Source organism: Hippoglossus stenolepis, chromosome 13, assembly GCF_022539355.2.
Source record: "Hippoglossus stenolepis isolate QCI-W04-F060 chromosome 13, HSTE1.2, whole genome shotgun sequence".
Classification (NCBI taxonomy): Eukaryota; Metazoa; Chordata; class Actinopteri; order Pleuronectiformes; family Pleuronectidae; genus Hippoglossus; species Hippoglossus stenolepis.
Window position 1 is genome coordinate 21,604,171 of NC_061495.1, and position 19,165 is coordinate 21,623,335.

The 19,165-nt window shown below is 39.4% G+C and overlaps 1 protein-coding gene across 1 annotated transcript in view; it reads right to left on the reverse strand.

Annotated features, from left to right (window-relative positions):
- Window positions 1-19,165, reverse strand: part of man1a2 (mannosidase, alpha, class 1A, member 2) — a 118,089-nt gene that overhangs the window by 13,486 nt on the left and 85,438 nt on the right. Inside the window, exons 7-11 of the mRNA XM_035174039.2 lie at window positions 15,788-15,882; window positions 14,375-14,498; window positions 14,176-14,269; window positions 2,388-2,503; window positions 703-922 (exon numbers count right to left, since the gene is read on the reverse strand). Coding sequence (XP_035029930.1) covers window positions 703-922; window positions 2,388-2,503; window positions 14,176-14,269; window positions 14,375-14,498; window positions 15,788-15,882 — 649 coding nt within the window. The remainder of the gene's footprint in view (window positions 1-702; window positions 923-2,387; window positions 2,504-14,175; window positions 14,270-14,374; window positions 14,499-15,787; window positions 15,883-19,165) is intronic.

Below are 19,165 nucleotides of genomic sequence, written 5' to 3' on the forward strand. Positions count from 1 at the left end.
AAATAAAGAGGGGAAGAGGGGAATGGAGAGAGAGAAGGTAGAACAGGAAAAAGGACAAGCGAAAAAAAGGAAGAAATAAAAGATGGAAGGGTAAGAAGGTGGAATGAATGAAAGAAGTGTGAGGAGGAAGAATGGAGGGAAGGTTGGGAATGATGAAGAGAAAAATACAGGCATTAAAAGATTAAAAATATCCTTAAGTGCTTGGTCGTCAAAATTGTTGAAGTGCTGTTGAATACAGCTCAGTTTATGAATCAGTGTGTAAAGTGTGTCCACACACACAGGTCACTGGCTGCTCATTAAGAAGAAACAGGCCGACTTTAGACAGCCGTTGCTATTTAACTCATGATGCACGACCACACACTGGTATTTCTTTGGTGAGAACTTTTGATGTTTATTGAAAAACATCCCAGGGGGTATGTCTGAAGGTCACTGTTGAATAGATTATATATTTTATGCTTTGAGCCACTGAAAATATAATATCTGCCAAAAAAAAAAAAGTTAGCACCTGATCTAGCAGTCTAATAAAACTAGAATTCCTTTGACAGATGCAGTAAATATTATGTTCTTTGCTCCGCGGGTCACTTCTGTATTTTAATAAACAAAATTAACATATTATTCTACAGACAACTCTTTATTGTGTTGTCCTGCCAGTGAACTGATGCTTACAACACATGTGCAGTTGTGTGTGTTTGCGACTCTCACCTGTCCTGTCGTAGGACTCGTGGCAGGTGTGCGCGATCTCGGCTCCCAGCTGCAGGTAGTGCCCGGCCTTGTCGTCGGGTGAACCATCAGCGCCCAACGCAAACATGCCGCCGGCGAAGCACGCCAGGTGGCCCATCTTTCTCTCCAGGTGGCCGTTCTTCCACTCACCAATGAATGTCAGACCGCCGTTGGATTTGCGTATCAGGTGGCGTTCGATGGCCTAAGGAGAGAGAGCAAGTGTGTGAGTGTGGAAACGTTGTGGAAACCGTAAATGATGAATGTCGGAGATTTATGGATTTGGAGACAAGTGAGGTCGTTTGTGGGAAGATAGAAACCCAAAAAGTGGAAATAAGCAGCATAATTTCAGTGAGGATGTGGACAGAGGTTGCAGATGGAATATTAAGTGTGCGACTTCATTTGTATGCAGGTAGGGATAGAAACGATACACAGCGACGGATAGAATTTATGTGTTTGAGTAAGAATGTGGACATTTGAAGAGATAAGTCCACAGAAGGGTTAATGACACAGTATTTATTTATTATAGTGGGAATGCGGACAGAGGTTATAAATGGAATTTTAAGTGTTTGTGCATGTGAATGTATTACCGTGGTGAAGTTGTGTGATTGGGGCGTTAATATTGAGTGTATGTATGCGTGGGATGGGAACAGAATACAACGGAAGAAAGTGATGAGAGAAGGATTTAAAATCGCGTCACATCGCTCACCCTGCAGCATCTGCTCTGCTCACTCTGACTCTCATTGACTGACAGATTTCTTCATCAGCTACAGAACAATCACATCTGTTTCCTGACAAATCTACTCTTACTTTCTTTGAAAAAACTAAAAGGATGTCCCTCATTTGTACAGACGGGTATTGGAAAAAGAAACAAATTATGGTGACAATTACTATTGGAGCCGGTACTGTTCTCTTCCATAGGTGTATGGTGGGACCGGGATTACAGATCTGAGTCTGTGCAGTTCTTCGCCTAGATTTATGTCGTTATTACTTCCACCAAAGAGATTGCTTTTCATTGCTGTTTGTATTACTGTTGGCAGGATTAGGCAAAAACTACTGAAGCGATTTTATTTAAACTTGGTGGAAGAGTGGGGTATGGACCAAGGAAGACCCCATTCAATTTGAAGGCTGATCCAGGATTTTGTTTTTTCACTTTCTTTCAACACAAAAAACTGATATTTAGAGCACAATAATCATTTTTAATCAATTATTTGACTTAAAATATCGAAATATGCCAAATTTGACTGACTCGAAGACTCAAGTGTTAAACACAAAGGTTGCATCCTAAAGCAGGGATGTGTGCAACTACTTTCAGGTATCTAAACTGTTTGAAAGGTTTATACTTTGTCACATTTTGAAACGCAGCCTTACTGACAAGATTTTTTGCCTTTCAATAAACAGCGAAATTACCTGAGTAACATACTGTTAAGAAAATGTAAATGTTTCATCACCTCCTGAAGGATATTTTTATTCTTTCTGTGGGTGTCTTTTGCCAGGAGTGAAATGTATGAGATGGTCTTTAATGTGATGGTTTAGCTCAAAGTTTCATAATACACCTCAATGATAAATGACATCAGCTAACTGAAGAGTGATGAGTTTTAGTTTGTTTTCTTCACATTATTGACAGTTTGTTACATGGTAAATGGTCAAATCTTTGGTTTAGATTGTACCTCGATGGCGTCATCATAGGTCTTCCGGGCTTCTGTATCCGTCTTGTCTGACATGAGCCACGCCTTCAGCAGGTATTCGTAAAAACTGTCCCCAAGTCCTCCAACTGAGGTGTGATCTGTACAGAGAGAGAGGGGGAAACAAGTTAAAAACAGCAGTGTTAAAGGACACAAAGGGAGAGAGTGACAAAGCAGGAAAAAGGGGAAACAGCGAGACACAGGCAAATGAGTCAAAGTGAATTATTCATTTTTCGACTGTGCCTCAAAGTCCTTGGCAGAGAACAACATGTGGCATGAAAAGCATCTATCCAAGCCCTGGGTGTTATTTCTTCTCGACACCCACAATATATTGGCAGCGTGATTCCTTTCATTTCCTGTTTTGTTTACCCTTTCCCTGATAAGCTCACATTTCAATGTCCCCAGTCGTCCCCTCGGAAGTTTGCACAGCTTTCATGTCTGTCCTAATTTGCAGGACACCACATAGTGAAGATGGGACATTAGCCAGCAGTCACTAACAAAACAAATTCTTTTCTCCGGAGGGTTTTTCTGAGTCCACTTCATCTCATTTTTTAATGGCACTTTGGTTCATTTCAGGGGCAATTTCACTGACCTTGTTTAAGCAAAAGATAAAGACATTAATACAGCTGAGATTCATCATCTCATCATGACAGTACAAATGTAAAGGTAAGAAAATTGATGATGAACCTTGATGATGAATCACTAGTTTTTGTTGATTTTCTGAGTAGATATAAACACACAAGTACTATATTTTGAGGGATATCTAACTGTAAATGGTCTTTTCCTTATATCCAGTAATATAGACAATTAAAGCAACATTATGCAACATATTAACTTAAGTTAGCAGCTTCATTAAAGTGAGTTTGATGGTTGAGTGAGTGTGAACATGGAGAATGTCTCCTCTCTCATTCCCACTCCTCACCCTGAACGTCTGTTCTATGTAACTTTGGTGAGTAGGTACGATCTCCTGTGAGAAGTGTGGAGCTGACTGAGGGTCACAGCTTCATCTGTCAGAACCAGGTCCAGCAAGTTGAAGAGAAACGCTGAACTGTACATCAGTTAAAAAGACTTCAAGAGAAACCTGTGTTTAATCTCCAATATTCATCAGGGAACCTTTAAAATGAAGGAATATGCAAAGACAGAACGAGACAGAATCCATGGAAGAAATTAATTGAGAGTTGCTGGTATATGTGTGTATCACATGGGTATGTGATGTATACATGACAAAAAATTGTGTATAAACCCATTTTAAATACACATATTGAGAGATGATGCTTGTTACCAAGAGGCAGATTTATTCAGATATGGAAATATGATCTGAGATCATATTTGATAGTGTTATTCTAGGGTCGTGTAAATAGGTAGAGCCAACTACAGGTACAATACTGATGCCAGTATCAAACCTGTGCGGCTGCTAATTCAATATTTTTAGGACTTAAAGTGCGTACTGGTATTTAGTGCTGTTATTTTCACGTGCATTATTAGCAGGTGTTTGTTCAGCATCAGCAGCACTGAAGCCCTCACGATGACCCAGACTTCCTCTGGGGTGTTGTGGGTTTTATTTGGCAGTTAATGATGCATATGTATAAAATAAATGTTTTCATCAACGTAGCATAAATACTGTCGTTTCAACAATTCCCCTGCTTCAGACATGGCACTCAAACTATTCTATCCTGAGTGGGAAACATCCAGCAGACCTGAATGAATGCTGGTAAATGTCGTTCTGCTCTGCCAGCCTCTGGCAGGTCACCAGCTCTTTTCTGGTCCTCTTCCATGCTACATGATAAAAAGAGAAAAAACTGTTTTGTAGGTCGACTACAGCAGCATTTCACCTTTGTTCCCTTGGCTGGAAAAGAGCCCGTGTTTGTGGCGTTCGTCCTGGTGAACATTCTCTGAACAGCTATTTATTTGCAATCTCTCAGTTTACCAGTCATTCTACTTCATGTTGAATTGTGATATTTAACTTACACCTCAACAATTGTATCAGTTCATGTTTTGGGCCAAGTGAAAAATAAAAAGCTCAGGTAAGGTAAAAACTGAACTTTGTGTCAATGTCACACTTATAATAATAAAATATTTCAGCAAATTTTCTTATTGATGCTGATACTGTTGTATGCTCCTTTCCAAAGCTCATCTCCTAAATTTTATTTATATATGACATGTTATTTATGAAGTGGTGTGATTTAATGAGTTTGTTTTAATTATTATGATCTTAACGTTATGATTAGGGCTGGGCAAGTTAACTCGTTATAATCGCGTTAACTCATCAATTATTTAACGCCAACAATTATTTTATCGCGCATTAGCGCAGGTTTTATTATTTATTGTATTATTGTAAAAGTCTGTTGCTCACAGGCTTTTATTTTGTGAAAGTCTGTTGCTGACTGCTGCGGAACCGGAAAAGAAAAGAATTGGCGAATAAACAAACATGGAGAAGGGTACGGAGCTTTTACATGGCCATTTTCATTTTAAAGTTCTTCCAGACGGCGGAGTCGACAGAACCAAAGTTATTTGTAACCACTGCCAAGTTGAATTTTCTTATCACCGGAGTACTTCCAGTCTAAAATATCACCTAAATGCAAAACACACAGTTGATACCAGCAAATCATTCAACGAAACAGACAGTGGAGCGAGGCTTCGGCAGACTACGTTAGATGCAGGGAGGAGTATAGATAAACAAAGGCAAGAGAAGCTAACAAATGCCATAGCGAAGTGGATAGCTACAGACTGCAGGCCGATTAGTGTTGTGGAAGACGTCGGTCTGAGAAACATCTTGAGAATCGCAACAAATGACGGCAGGTATGAGATGCCCTCAAGACGCACCATCACACAAAGAATACACGAGTTGTATGAAAAGGAGAGGACTGCAAAAGCGACAACTTTACAACGTGCACCCGCTGTTGCTCTCACTGGGGACTACTGGACATCACTCGGTAACCACAATTACCTCGGAGTTACAGTGCATTATATTGATGAAAAGTGGGCGCTGTATTCACATGCTCTGACTGTGATGAAAACAGAGGAGAGACATTATGCTGAAACGTGCGCGGGACACTTTACTGACGTTGCACAGCAGTGGAATGTGTCAAATAAAGTCACCACACTTAGCACAGATAGTGCACGAAATATGATCGCTGCTGCGAGACAACTGCCTTTTGATCATGTCCCCTGCTTCGCGCACAGTCTCCAGCGTTCGGTCACAGTATCTCTGCATAACAGTGCGTTTGACAATGTCCTGGCCAAGTGCAGAAAGGTTGTGGGGCACTTTAAACACAGTCCAGCAAGTGCAGCAGAATTAGAGCAACAACAAGTTGAACATGGACAGAAGAAGGAGTCGCTTATGCAAGGCGTTCAAACCAGATGGAATTCTACTCTGGACATGATAAAAAGCATCCGCAGAAACGAACAGCCACTGAGGGACGTCCTCACCACAAACACCAAGATTGTCATGCCAACTACAGCTGAAATGGACAAACTGCAGAGGTTGGAAACGCTACTGGAGCCTTGGCAGGTATGTTTTACATCATTTTCTCACTATCGTGTCTGAGTGCATGTAAGAGAGAAATAGTGTAAATGTGTAAATGCAGCATGAATATGTAGAGGATATTTTTTGTGTATACTGTAAGTGAATGCAATTTATTTTTGACTGAAGTGGAGTTGATTTTCTGTTGCAGGTATTTGACTGAACTTTTGGGAGGAGAAAAGTATGTCTCATGCTCTGTGGCTCTGCCTGCTTTTTGCCATCTGTCCCGGGTGATGGAGAGCTCAGATGATGACCCTGCCTACGTGACCAAGTTCAAGTCTACATTCAGAAACGACATGGAGACACGCAGGGAAATGCCAACATTGCATATCTGAAGATAGCCACCAAGCCACCAAAGAAAAAGTTAACCCTATTGGCTGTTTCATCTGAGTCTGATTCTGAACAGGAAGAAGACTCAATTGAGAACAGTGTGCATCGATACAGAGCAGAGCCCGCCATCAGTTCAGATTCCTGTCCATTAGAGTGGTGGTCCAAACATGCAGGCTCACACAGCAGGCTGGCCCCCTATGCACAGAAGTACTTGGCCACACCGGCAACCTCCGTCCCTGCGAAGGTTGTTTTCTCTTGCTGGTCATATTGTCCAGAAGAAGAGAGCTTCTTTATCATCTGAAAATGTAAATAATCTGGTGTGCCTTAGCAACTGGCTTAGTGCAGAGGAGTAAAAAACATCAAGTTTTAGGAATCTACAAACTGCACTGAAAGTGTTTTCTGGTTCTTTTTTGACCAAAGGAAATCCAGTATAAACATGGACTTTACAGACTAGTCCTCTGCACAGTAAATGCCAGCAGTGAACTTTTTGGTGCTTCACCACACTCTAACATTAATGCCCTGGCAGTGGCAATAAGCTTTAGTTTTGTGTTTGTTTTGATAACATTGTTTAAGTTGAGATTTACACAAAGTATTTATTTTATTTAACTGCTACTATATAAAAATGCTGATGTTAAGTGTTTGTTTGCACAACAAATGTTATGGCACTTTAGTTCATATGGCAGTACATTTAAAATAACAGTGTCAAGTTCTAGGAATTGACAAACTGCACTGAAAGTGTTTTCTGGTGTCTCACTCTAACAGGGACATTTGGTACTAGACTGGTTATGCTGCTCCCTGAAGAAAGTAAAATGTTTCTGCTGTTACCTCAGAAATTGCCTGTTTTAATGATATGATTGTGGCTCAGGATTTTGTGGCCAGTTTTTTCTTTTTCATAACGAACAGGATAACATTAATGCCCTGGCAGTGGCAATGAGCTTTAATTTTGTATTTGCTTTGATAACATTGTTTAAGTTGAGATTTACACTGAATATTTTATTTAACTGCTACTGTATTAAAATGCTGATGTTAAAAGTGTTTGCACAACAAATGTTATGGCACTTTCGTTCATATGGCAGAACATTTAAAATAAAAGTGCGCTATACACTACTTTTGAATTCATTATTGGATTTTGCGTATACAAATGCGATTAATCGTGATTAATCAGGGAAATCATGCGATTAATCACAATTAAAACTTTTAATCGTTGCCCAGCCCTAGTTATGATATTATCATTGTTTGCACACATTATACAGTGTATACACTCAAATACATATTTACTTAATAGTTCGGGCAGAGAGATAAGTGACGGCTGAGACAAACATCCTGCACACTGTCAATGTGCCACATTGATCTGCCACAAATAACCAGACTTGGTAATAACCACTCTCTGGTTCCAAGACTCTGACTAAAGTTTTTGTTGAACCGATCGCATATTTTCTTACTTAAGTCTCCTCTGACTTAACTATTCATTTTTTGCAGTAAAATGGGTGAAAATATACCAATGAAGCAAAACTACTTGATTAAAATACAAAACCCTGATGTGGCGAAGGAAGCACAAGACACAAATAAGTAATAGTAAAACACAGCATCAGACCAGTGGAAAGATGGAACACCACCCACAGCTCACAGAGGGTTTGAATGTAAAGAGGAAAATTACAAGACGACGCAGATTCAAATATGAATTAGTAATTTGTTAAATAACCCGTATGATGGTTTTATCTTTATGCATATACATCTTTGTTTTCACGATCACCTCTCACAATATTTCAAATAAGCATCCACCCACACACGCACTCCCACTTTCCCCTCCACCTTTTTCCTGCAAATCAAAATATCAGAGTCATACAGGGAGTACCTGTCAATCAAAGGCAAGCTTCTAACGCACACTAAACCGCAGACACAGAGAGATGTCCAATGTAGAGAGACGTCGTCACAAAGGTTCAAACACACAACAATTTTGAGCCAAGGGCACAAGCTGGTAAAACTAAAATATCTAGATGTTATTGAGATAGTTTCTTTATTTCTACACAGTATTCATCTCATTCAAGAACAAAATGATTTAGGCTCTACTTTCCTAATCATGCATCAAACCCGTCATTTGGACACACAACAAATAATTATTTACTAATTCTGCAGAGTGGTTTATTACATGAGGTTTATTTTTTGAAAATTAACAGCAATGTGTCCAAGAATAAAATATAATCTACCATAATTAATGACTGATCAACTTACTGGACAGTAAAGAAATTAATTAAAAATTGAAAAAAGACGTGAATAATGCAAAAATCGCTTGATTTCCTGTTTTCAGTAAATCTGAAATCTGGTGTTGGGTTCACTGCCGGCTGTTTACCCAGCTGGAAAAACAACTGAGCCAATGAAAGCTTTGTAGATAGGATTAAGAATAAAGACAATTCTCCTGTGCCAGAGCCAGAAAAACGTCAACAGAAAAGCTGCCGCAAATCAGTGATCACAGATCAAAATACAAAATACTTTAAATGAGCAAGAGTTGGCAGTATAGGGTATTTTTTTATCCTAAAAACTGAAAATGAGGAACATTTAAATTTGGATCATCAGGCTACAGAAAGGCATACAGAGGCAAACAATTTCAACTTTTATTACAGCAAACTAAGCCTTATGTTTTTTTTTACTGAACAAGAAGCGATCAAAAACTTCCAACATTGCACACAAACCCATGCAGCTGCAAGAGACTCGAATCAACCAGATCAACCATAGACGTATGCAAAGATGGAAGACTTGACTAGTGGCTGGCTGTAGCATAGGTCATGAACCAAGGTCACCAAATTCGACAAAACTAATAAGTCAAAATACATGCCATAAATATGGTTTCCATAATATAAGGTAGTTCTTATCACACGATGTATGTTCAAGTGTATAAATGGGGTGAAACGTCATGTTGGTCGAGCACGGCCCCATTCCCTGATAGGGTTGTATAGACTCTGGCTCCAAATGTTGACAGATGGCAGCGTTCGTACCAAGGATATTTTGACTTATTTTCTGGATAGTGGTAGGAAGTGGAGATTTGTCATCCATCCTTAGTCACAGTCTGATCAGGACACTGAAATATGGTCTACGGCTACGACCCAGAGACCAAACAACGACGTCTTTCCAGTGGAAGAGCCCGTCGTCTTCAAGACCCAAGAAGGGATATCTGGTCGTGAGTGAAACCATGAGTGTGCTGGTCAACAGTGGTGAATTTGTCTCCAGGGTCAGACTCTCTTGTAAGTCACTGACATTCATCACAAATGAACTGAACTGCTGCATGAATGGAACTTTGCGTTCCATTGTAATGCATGATGCTCACGCTTAGAGCCTCTTGAAAACTGGCAGGTTTCTTGGTTTTACCCAAAGTGAAATTCAAGGTGACGTGTCGCCATTTTGACTCAGTGGAAGATATCCGACAGGAGCCACAGATGGTGCTTGACGTGCTCACACAACAGGACTTCCAGACAGCCCCTGGTGTGGCTGGAGCGCTGGGATCGCGTCCAATTTTAAATCAGGTACTTTCTGATTGCAAGTCGTACGGTATGTTTGTGCTTAAATGGCTGCTGTTGGGAGACAAGGGCAAGGAAATGACTTTTACCTACTTCACCTTGTCCAGACTATACATGAGTTAAGTGGATTTCTGTAAAACACAATATGAACTGTTTTATTTTCCTCTTTCAGAGATTTTACTATATGGAACTCTAGTAATGAAGGAAGGACTTCCGAGTATGTGCATTTGTGAGCGAAGACGAGTGCCGGTGAGTACATTTGAAAGAGAGAGGGGAAGGTGCATGTGTGTGTGTGTGTGGGAAGCAGAGTATTATAGGAAGACAGGGGAGTGTGTGTTAATAAGACTGTCAGTCACAGCCGGATCTCATTAAGACGGAGGAGCTCAGCCTCATTCCTCATTAGTCTGGCTTAACTACTGTCTATACACCTACACACCGCGCAGCAAGGAACACAGGGTGATACATTTGTCGACACATGCTGCAACCCTTTCAAACATTTCACACATTGTCTCCGACGCAGGCACATGTTCACATATAGTCCTCACCTAATAGTTACAGCTTCTCACAAATCAAAAGTTCATAAATCAAGTGCATGCACGACTCTCACACATACACCCACATATATACCTGATAACCTAGGACTGTAATCTTATATTCTAACATTCATTCAAAGTGGGGGGAAAAGTTTTTATTCCAACTGTTATGACCTGCTTGAATTCAAACTATAAAAACTAGAAGCTAAGCAGATTGTCTGAAGTAGTTTGACCGAAGAAAAAGCAGAGGGCGCTCACAATCAGCCTGTACAATTGCTTAACCTATTGACCTATCAGTTAAGTAAGCCAGTTTTGTTATGTTGTCTTGCTACAAAAATGAAGGACGGTAGCAATCATAGCCGTCATGAGCGGACAATCAGGACATCGAGGCATCTGAGAAGCGGTGTGTGGACATCTTTTGAATTCTACACCATAGACGCCAAAGGAACGGACACAGATAAGGCTGTTTGTCATGTTTGTACCAAGCAGCTGCCTTACTCTTCACGGATAACAAATCTGCAGGCTCACCTGGAGGAGGCCCCACAGATGAGCTGAGCAGCATTGACTGTTTAGTTTGACTGCGTGCATGGGGGTATAGGGGTCAGGTATTTGAATATATTTCTTGCCACAGCAGCTCATAGAACATGAAATCCTGCAGCCACAGACAGATCTTAGCTGGTGGTTTGTGTTAATTTTGTGCCCAGACGCCAGCGCACATAAATCTAGAGTGAGCCATCCTGACTGCCTCTCGCTCGCCAGTATAGAGAGCTGAGTCCAAAGGGCTCTGTAATGAATTCAAATGGCTGTGCGTGTCCCTGCTTGACTCTGCAGCAGTTACAGGTGTTCAAAAATAAGCACGTTCTGACAACAACCCATTATTCACACACACTCTGTATTTATCTCAGAAGAGTCTCTTTGCTGCCGTCCTGAATGTGTGAATAAAATGATGGTAACATTTCAGCAGGGTGAGCATCTAAAAGAGGATCTTTGTCGTATAATATTGTTGAGGACAAAATGTGTTGAAACAGCACAAATGATGAATAACAATGATGTTTCTGACTTTCTGCTTGCTCCTGACTAAATCGAATTTCTTCCATAAAGGAGGTTGTGTTTTATCCCCTGCTCATTGTTTGGTTCTTGGTTGGTTTGTCGGTTCACGTAAAAACTATTAAAAAAAAACTATACGACGGATTTCCTCGAAATCTGGTTAAAGAATGTGACATGGGCCAAGAAAGAACCCATACTATTTTTGCTATGATCCAGACAATTTTTTTCTTCTCTTTGATATTGACATTTTTACCAGTTTCCCAGAAAATAATTCATGGATCTTTGATTTGGTGCAGCTGGATTGAATTCAAAGGGGAACCCTTGGAGGAGATATGCTCCCTATTTGATGCCAACCTAGTTCTAACTGTGAACATTTAACCATGCACAGATTCCCAAATAACAATATTCAAGTCAATCTGAAATCAAAGTACACATCTGTTCGGGAATCAGTCTTCATATCCTTGGTATTTGAACTTGACTGCTTATACTAGTTATTACCAAGGAAAGAATAAAATGTATATTTCATTTACTTTTCTGCCATGATACCCCTTTTTATCCAGTGGGAATGTGATAAAACATTTGATTGGTACCTTAAACAAACCTTTAATCAGCTGGAGGTGAATGTTTTTAGCTGTGATTTGAGCGCTGTCTTGTGATTTGATTTGTGAAATGAACACCTGACCGTGTGGTAATTTGGCATCGTCACAGCTGGACTCACTAGAGCCACATTTTCATTACAAAACTTGATGCCAAAGATAAAATAGACAAAAAGTGACGTCTTACTAACTTCTACTTCCGGAGAGGTATAACAACTGATGTTGGGTCCTCGCAAATCTTAAAACATCTTAAATAACTTTTAATCAATGCTACATGGCATTGTTAAAAAAAAAAAGAGGTTTGAATCTAGTACCACATATTAAATTCCAATCTCCTGCTGCCACCTAGAGGTTTGAAAACTTTGACAGTGTTGTAATGAACATAAATAGATATCTTCTTTTTGAAAAATGGAAAAATGTGGACAGCACCTGCATTATTCTATTGTCCTTCCAGAAAAAGTTACACACAAGAACTAAATATTATTTCATTAAGATTGTTTGCTTCATTAGGGCTGAGGTTTGTTGTGGAGAAGCACTGAACTCTAATTAAACACGGGTTGTAATCCACAGCTTGTTCGGGCAACAAAGTTGGAAGGCAGCTCATTAGTGTGTCATCGCCTACGACCACAATAAACATGCAAATAGATTAATAGTTACGTAGGAGGTGGCTCTGACAAATTAAAGCAGGAAAACAAATACACATGTAGAAAAAAGTATATTTTTCTAATAAAATAAAGACTATCTGACACACATACAAACAGAAAACATCCGTCACCACCTGCCCAACCAGGCAGCTCGCCAGCTAACTATTCATCTGTTAATGGACTCATCCCATCCATCAATCAATCTGCCCTCCCTCCATCTTCCATCCATTTCTTTTTTCCTGCCTTTGGCCCAAGGTCTGTGCACTTACAAGTACATCAGTCAGACTGTCAACCACCTGTCCGTCCATTAATGAGCCTCTCCATTTCTCCATCCTTCCATGAGCACACTCCATTTGTTTTGTCTGTTATATTTTCTCCTATGTGCAGAGTCAATGTTTGTATTTTGTATTTCCCATTTACTTGAGTGTTTCGAAATTGAACAGACTAACTATGGTACTATCGCAATCCACTTCACTGGACAACTAAAAATACCACAAAGCATTCAACTTTAAACAGATTTCATCTTTTCATTTCCTTTCTCTGAACTAAACAGAGCAACCCCCCCCCCAAGCATATAGTCATATCTGATGGACGAGCAAAAATTACAGCATTCAGCATCAAGGAAAAAAACACGTGCCAGAGCACAGAAAAAGAGAATATATTTGTTTATATAACTGTGACCCTCATGTCACATCTTTCATCAAGCATCTACTATAGGTTTAAATTTGAGTAAATGCCTATTAGGTTTGAAACTATTCCGGCTGAAATTTTTTTAATTAACAATAAAGAAATATTTAATATGCATGAAGGATAACTCTAAACATTCCCATATTTCCCATCTAAATATTTTCTGCCTCTCTTTTCATGCATTTCCTCAAAGTGACCATGATTACACTTCTTGTTTGCTTTCATCACGCTGGGTGAAAAACTTAATTATTGTTGGTGTAAGCCGACAACACAATTGACGTCTCACCAGTTTTAATTATACTATTTGTCAAAAATTACTTCAAGCATTAACAACAGGTTTCAGAGTAGGAATAGCATATCAGTGCATGTCTAGATTCTCTAAGTGAGGTGTTAATTTCCCTGGACAGATGGCCAAGATGTAATCAATATACTGGGAATACCGTGTTCCCACCGTCTTCCACTTGCGTTCATTTGTTCTCATTAAAGAAGAACCATTGGATGGCACTTCTCTTTTTTCTCCCCTTAGAGTTAATTCCAACCGTTTCTCTTCATAGCACTTGTGAGTACTACATCATTTGATCATTGATCAAGTACTTTGATAATTTGAAAAAATAACTTTTTGAAACCTTTCTTAACAGACTGCTCGTAAATCAGTGATCCAGAGATTCAAGTGTATCCTCAAATTAAAAGTTGAAAACGTAAATGCATCTCCACCACACCTCAAATATCTTTTTATTTATAAGCAACAGCACGAATGTACAATGTACACGAATGGCATTAGATGCAGCATAGTAACACAACAACATAAAAGTAGTGATTAAGTGCCACAGAGGCTGAAATATCTTGATGCAAACCCTGCTGTTTTCCGCTTCTTTGAGTCTATATAGAAAAGTGTACTCACGTTGACCCCAGCGGCCCGTACGGGGGTTCAGGTAGTTGGGGTAGAGCCCGTTGGGTCGATCCATTTTAGCTAGCAGCTTCCGAATGTGCATCACCTGTGACCATCACCAGACACAAAAGTTTTAATCTAAATCAAAACAACAAAAGATTGTCTTTCATAATTGTAATTACAAAGTGTAAATATCACTTCTTGGTGCTACCTTCTGGTAGTAGGCAGGGTTCCCTGTCAGATACGTGAGGTGAACAAACTCCATGTGAAGAGTCCCAAACTCAGCCAGGATGCTGCTTCCTGCTGACGCCCAACCCCAGTTACGACCAACGCCACTGGAGAGGTAGTGGAGAGAGGGGAGAAGACAGAGAGAGAAGAAAAAAGTGGGTTGAGGAATGTGAAAGATTGTTGAAATAAAAATTATTAAAAAATTACCGAAAGAGAGAGGGAGGGAAGATTGGCCCAGTTAAAATCTGTATTACTGTTTTTACACTGTGAGTTCTAACCTTTGCCCAGAGAACAAAATGATCATAAATTGTAATCCTTGGCTGACAGGCTTTTAAAATAAGACCTATTGAGTCAACATATACCTACAGTGTTAATTATAATGACAACTGTAACTGACTTTATGTTAAATAATAAAATGTGAATGATAAAATACTGTAAATAATAAGGTTTGAATGCCAGTACATGTCACAGTTGATCATTAACATTCTTAACAAACTTTAAATGCAATAGTAATGCCTCCCGACGTTACATTTTTTCATGCAAGACACTGGTTTGCTTTTTCAAGTCTGTGCTCTTCACCTTCATTAAAAAAAACAAAAAAATCAGTAGTAAGAAGTTTTTCAATCAGCAAAGCTGGAGTTGGATTAATCTCAGCCTGTACAACAGGTTTGATGCGTGAACAGGAGTGTGTGTTGGTTAAATTACAATAACACACGACCATATGTGACACAGGTGGCATCTGGAACTGCTTCAATTTTACATGAGCTGAAGTAACATTAATAGGTTGTAACTTACGTGTGTGTGTGTGTGTTTGTGTGTGTGTGTAAGCAGCATTTAGTTTGTCTTATCAAGCAGAAAAAGAAAGATGTGTCACTTGTCTGTTTTGTCTTAAGAATTTAATATGATGTCTACAATTATTCCAACAGGCATATGTGTGTGTGTATGGATATGTGTAAGTGTATATGGTGTGTGATGGGAGATTAAGGCAAAACATTGAGTGTCTGCTCTCTAATGAATTAGAACTACCTTGAGAAAACGAGGCCTTCTCTTGTACATATCGCCAACAACAGACCAATGCATATAACAGGATGTTAATCAACACACACACACAGCCAGGGTGCTTAGCAACAAAGTAGCCTGCAGATTAATAAAGCAATTTTATTTAATTTCCTTGTTTCATTCACTGATTATGTAAACTGATGCAGTGGGGGATGGAAGGACGTAGACAATGCGCACGCACGCACACACGCACCACACACACACACACACACACACAGTCTCTTCCAAAGTACAATGAAATAAAAGACTAAAATAGGACATCAGTAGAGATTGACAATGGAAATTGAAAAGGACTCAAATGTAGGGCTGATGGTTTTTCAGTGGCAGCGTCACTGACCTCTTCAGGTTGACCATGGCCCAGGGGATTCCTGTGGGAGTGTTAAAGGCAGGGAGCAGCTTCTCGGCTAACTGGACCGCCTTCAGCTTGAAAACCTGGTAACAGAGAAAAGAAGGGTTAGTCTAACACTGCTTAATTTGGAAAATATTGGAATATTGAGCTGTCCATCCCTTTGCCTGCTTAATATTCTCCTCAAACTGCTGACAAGTACAAGCATAAAACAACTGCCAACAAAACAAAACGAATGCAGGACGAAGGCAAATAAGGCAGAGTGAGATGACAGGAGATAGACGATTGCTAAATGATGGCTGCACAGTGTCAGAGCCGAACAGATTTATGGGGGAGACTGGCAGCCTAATATATGCAAAACCTCCCTTCACACTGAGCTGCAGTAATGTGAAATGTTGCAGAATACCACGAAGATGTCTACGAGAAAAGCTCGGAGGTCAAACTGCATCAAATGAGCAGTGCCAGAGAACAAAGTACACAGTCAGAGTTGGGTTTCTATTATGACTGGCATCTAATTTATACAGAGTGATGTGGAGGGGAGGATGTGTTCGTTTTGAGATTACACAAGTTCTTGCACTCGTCTGACACATGAAGGACCGAGAAATTCTGCTGCAGCCCTTGTTCTTTTCTCAGTCTGCCAATCAAAAAGATGAAAAGACACTAAGGTTATGATGCCACTGCACTAACTGGATATGTGGCTGTGCCCAGAACTAATAACAATAGTTAGATGAATGATGTGAAACTGCACAGAAGAAAAACATTCACAATGTGATTCTAAGCAAACGGCAAATACAAAAAAAAACAAGTTTACTCTTTCCTAATACAAGTTAAAAGTTAAAACTTCAATAAATCTGCTTTTACCTAGAAAAGCATATTTTAATGCACCCATTGTTAGTAATTTCTTTAATTTGTGTATTATCTTTGTAATTTTCCCAGTATTTTCATACAATCTACACAAATTAGAAAATATTGAATTGAGAAGCATAAATGTAAAAACTTTGCATTATTTAACCCTTTGAACTCAATAGAAATGTGTGTTCAGTGTCTACATTGGTATTGGTATGTGATTATTTGCAATATCTTCAAATGCTTCATATGTTAAAATTCTGTAAAAGCTGAGCTAAAACTGTGTTTAAGTCAATAAACAATAAGGAACAAGGCAAAATTGAAATTTTGAATTAAATAAATAAATGCATAAATATGGCATGTTTTTCACAAACGTTTGCCAGATAAACCGAATACTGATCCAAAATATTTCTAAATATAGAAGCATGTTTATTTCTATTTGAAATATTTATATATATTTTTAGCCCACGGGAGGTAAATTTTTAGAGGGTTGAGACAAATTGTCATATAAGTGGCCCCTCAAGAGTTACCTAAAATAATAAACAACTCATTTCACATGGCAATCATTAGATTTTATCTATAAACATATAAAAAAAATATTGAAAGCATACACTGCAAACCACTATGGAAGTCAACTGGACCAACACAGCAGTAACACATCAGCTGTGAGCGATGCATTCTGAGTTTTGACTGTTGAAAACATGACATTAATGAACCATTGTGCTCAAGAAAGTCTTAATCCCAGTCGACACAACTGTCAAAGAGAAGTTTCACATCATACAGAGCTGAGGCACAGACACCAAAACCTCTGTGGACCAGCTGCGACACTTTTCCACATCATTACAGTGACACAACACTGAATGCTCCATCGTGTTCGCTCCAACATTCAAGAAGTAGAACATTTTTAGATATAAAACTTAGTAACCGAGTCTTACACCAGGGAAAATCTGCTTCATAAAAGAAGTCAACAACAGGAGACAAAAACTTTTACTTTTTTACTTGTACGGGCACACTGGGGGTCCCCCTGCAGGTAGGGGGTATAATTCATCACTGACGTAAATACAAGTCTAATTGAGCCTCCTCATGGACGGTGGTACACACGTGCATTTGTTTACAGGCTGATGGAAAATAACTCTTTTAGCTCTCGCCAACAAGTAAAAGCTGGTCTGATATTTACTCTTGTTCAGTTCTTACTCTGTCACTTTCTATTTACCTATTCTTTGATTCCTCCTCTTTGGTTTATTTGCTGGCTCTGCCATGGTGATCATACTGAGAACACCAAGGTGGCTTTTTCTTACAGCTAGCTGCTGTCTCCGACTCTAGTTGTATACTTGTGTGACATTGGCCGTAATATATGTCGCAAATGTCCCTGTACGATAGACTAAAGTTACATACAAGCGTTCTGGCAGTGAAAAAAATGCCATTCTATTATAATACTATACTATCTATGTTCTACTATGAGTTTGTGGACAATGACATTTATTTGAAGATAAAAAAAACACCAGACTGTGTTGCTTTAAATTACAAAAAACTACATCTTTCAACAGAAGCATGCAAACAATTGTGAATCAAAAGGTGCTACCAATTCAAAACCTTTATAACTGCTGTGTAATTGTGACCCACTTTGTTAGAAAAGCCCTGGAAAAACACTAAAAAGCAAATGACTCAACAAATTTCCACTTTAACAATTTTACTTAAGACAGTTGTGGAATAAATATTCAAAGAGGAAGCCGACAGTCAGGTGGAGCAGACCCACAGAGAACAGCACTTCAATATGAGGCAGGCACAGGCGGATTCATCAACACAATCTGTCAGGGCTGAGCAGTTTTATAGAGAGACCAGATCTATGGAAAATTCCTGCTGTCTCACAGACTTAGAGGGAGCAATAACACATGCTGCTGTTTGCAGAATTCTTAAGCAGCCAGTGGGACACCTTACAGAAGACTTGGAGGTCAAGCTGTGGCGTTAAACAAGAGACAAACACAGACTGAGACACAGAGAGCGAGAGGATGGTGCAGTCAGATGTAGAGATAGCCCTGAATATTGAGACATTATGAGAAAGTGCAAGAATAAGATAGAAGAGAGCAAACGTTAGAGAGAGGGATGAGAGGGGATCAAAGAGAAAGAGAGTGATAGAAAGAAGCCTGATGCCAAGAGGTGATGACACAATGATGGAAAACTTCACAGAATAATTCCTGGGGACAGATAGAGGCCAAGCTAAGGCTGCAGGCAAACACATGCACGCACACTTTCTGATGGGCTGGAATCAAATTTCAATGCTATTGTCCAAAAACAGTATTACCAGGACTTTTGGGAATCAAACTTTCTTGAAATACTTCTATTAGAGCTGAAATGACATACATTTAACGCACTTCCTGTACATATTAAAAGGTCATCAAACAAAAGCTTCACTGTTATTCATACTCATACCCCAAGGACAGATCATTTCCCTATAGTGCTCTAAATCAGAATAACAGAAACAGAACTAGACATTAACGTTAGCATTTACCTAACTAAACTAAC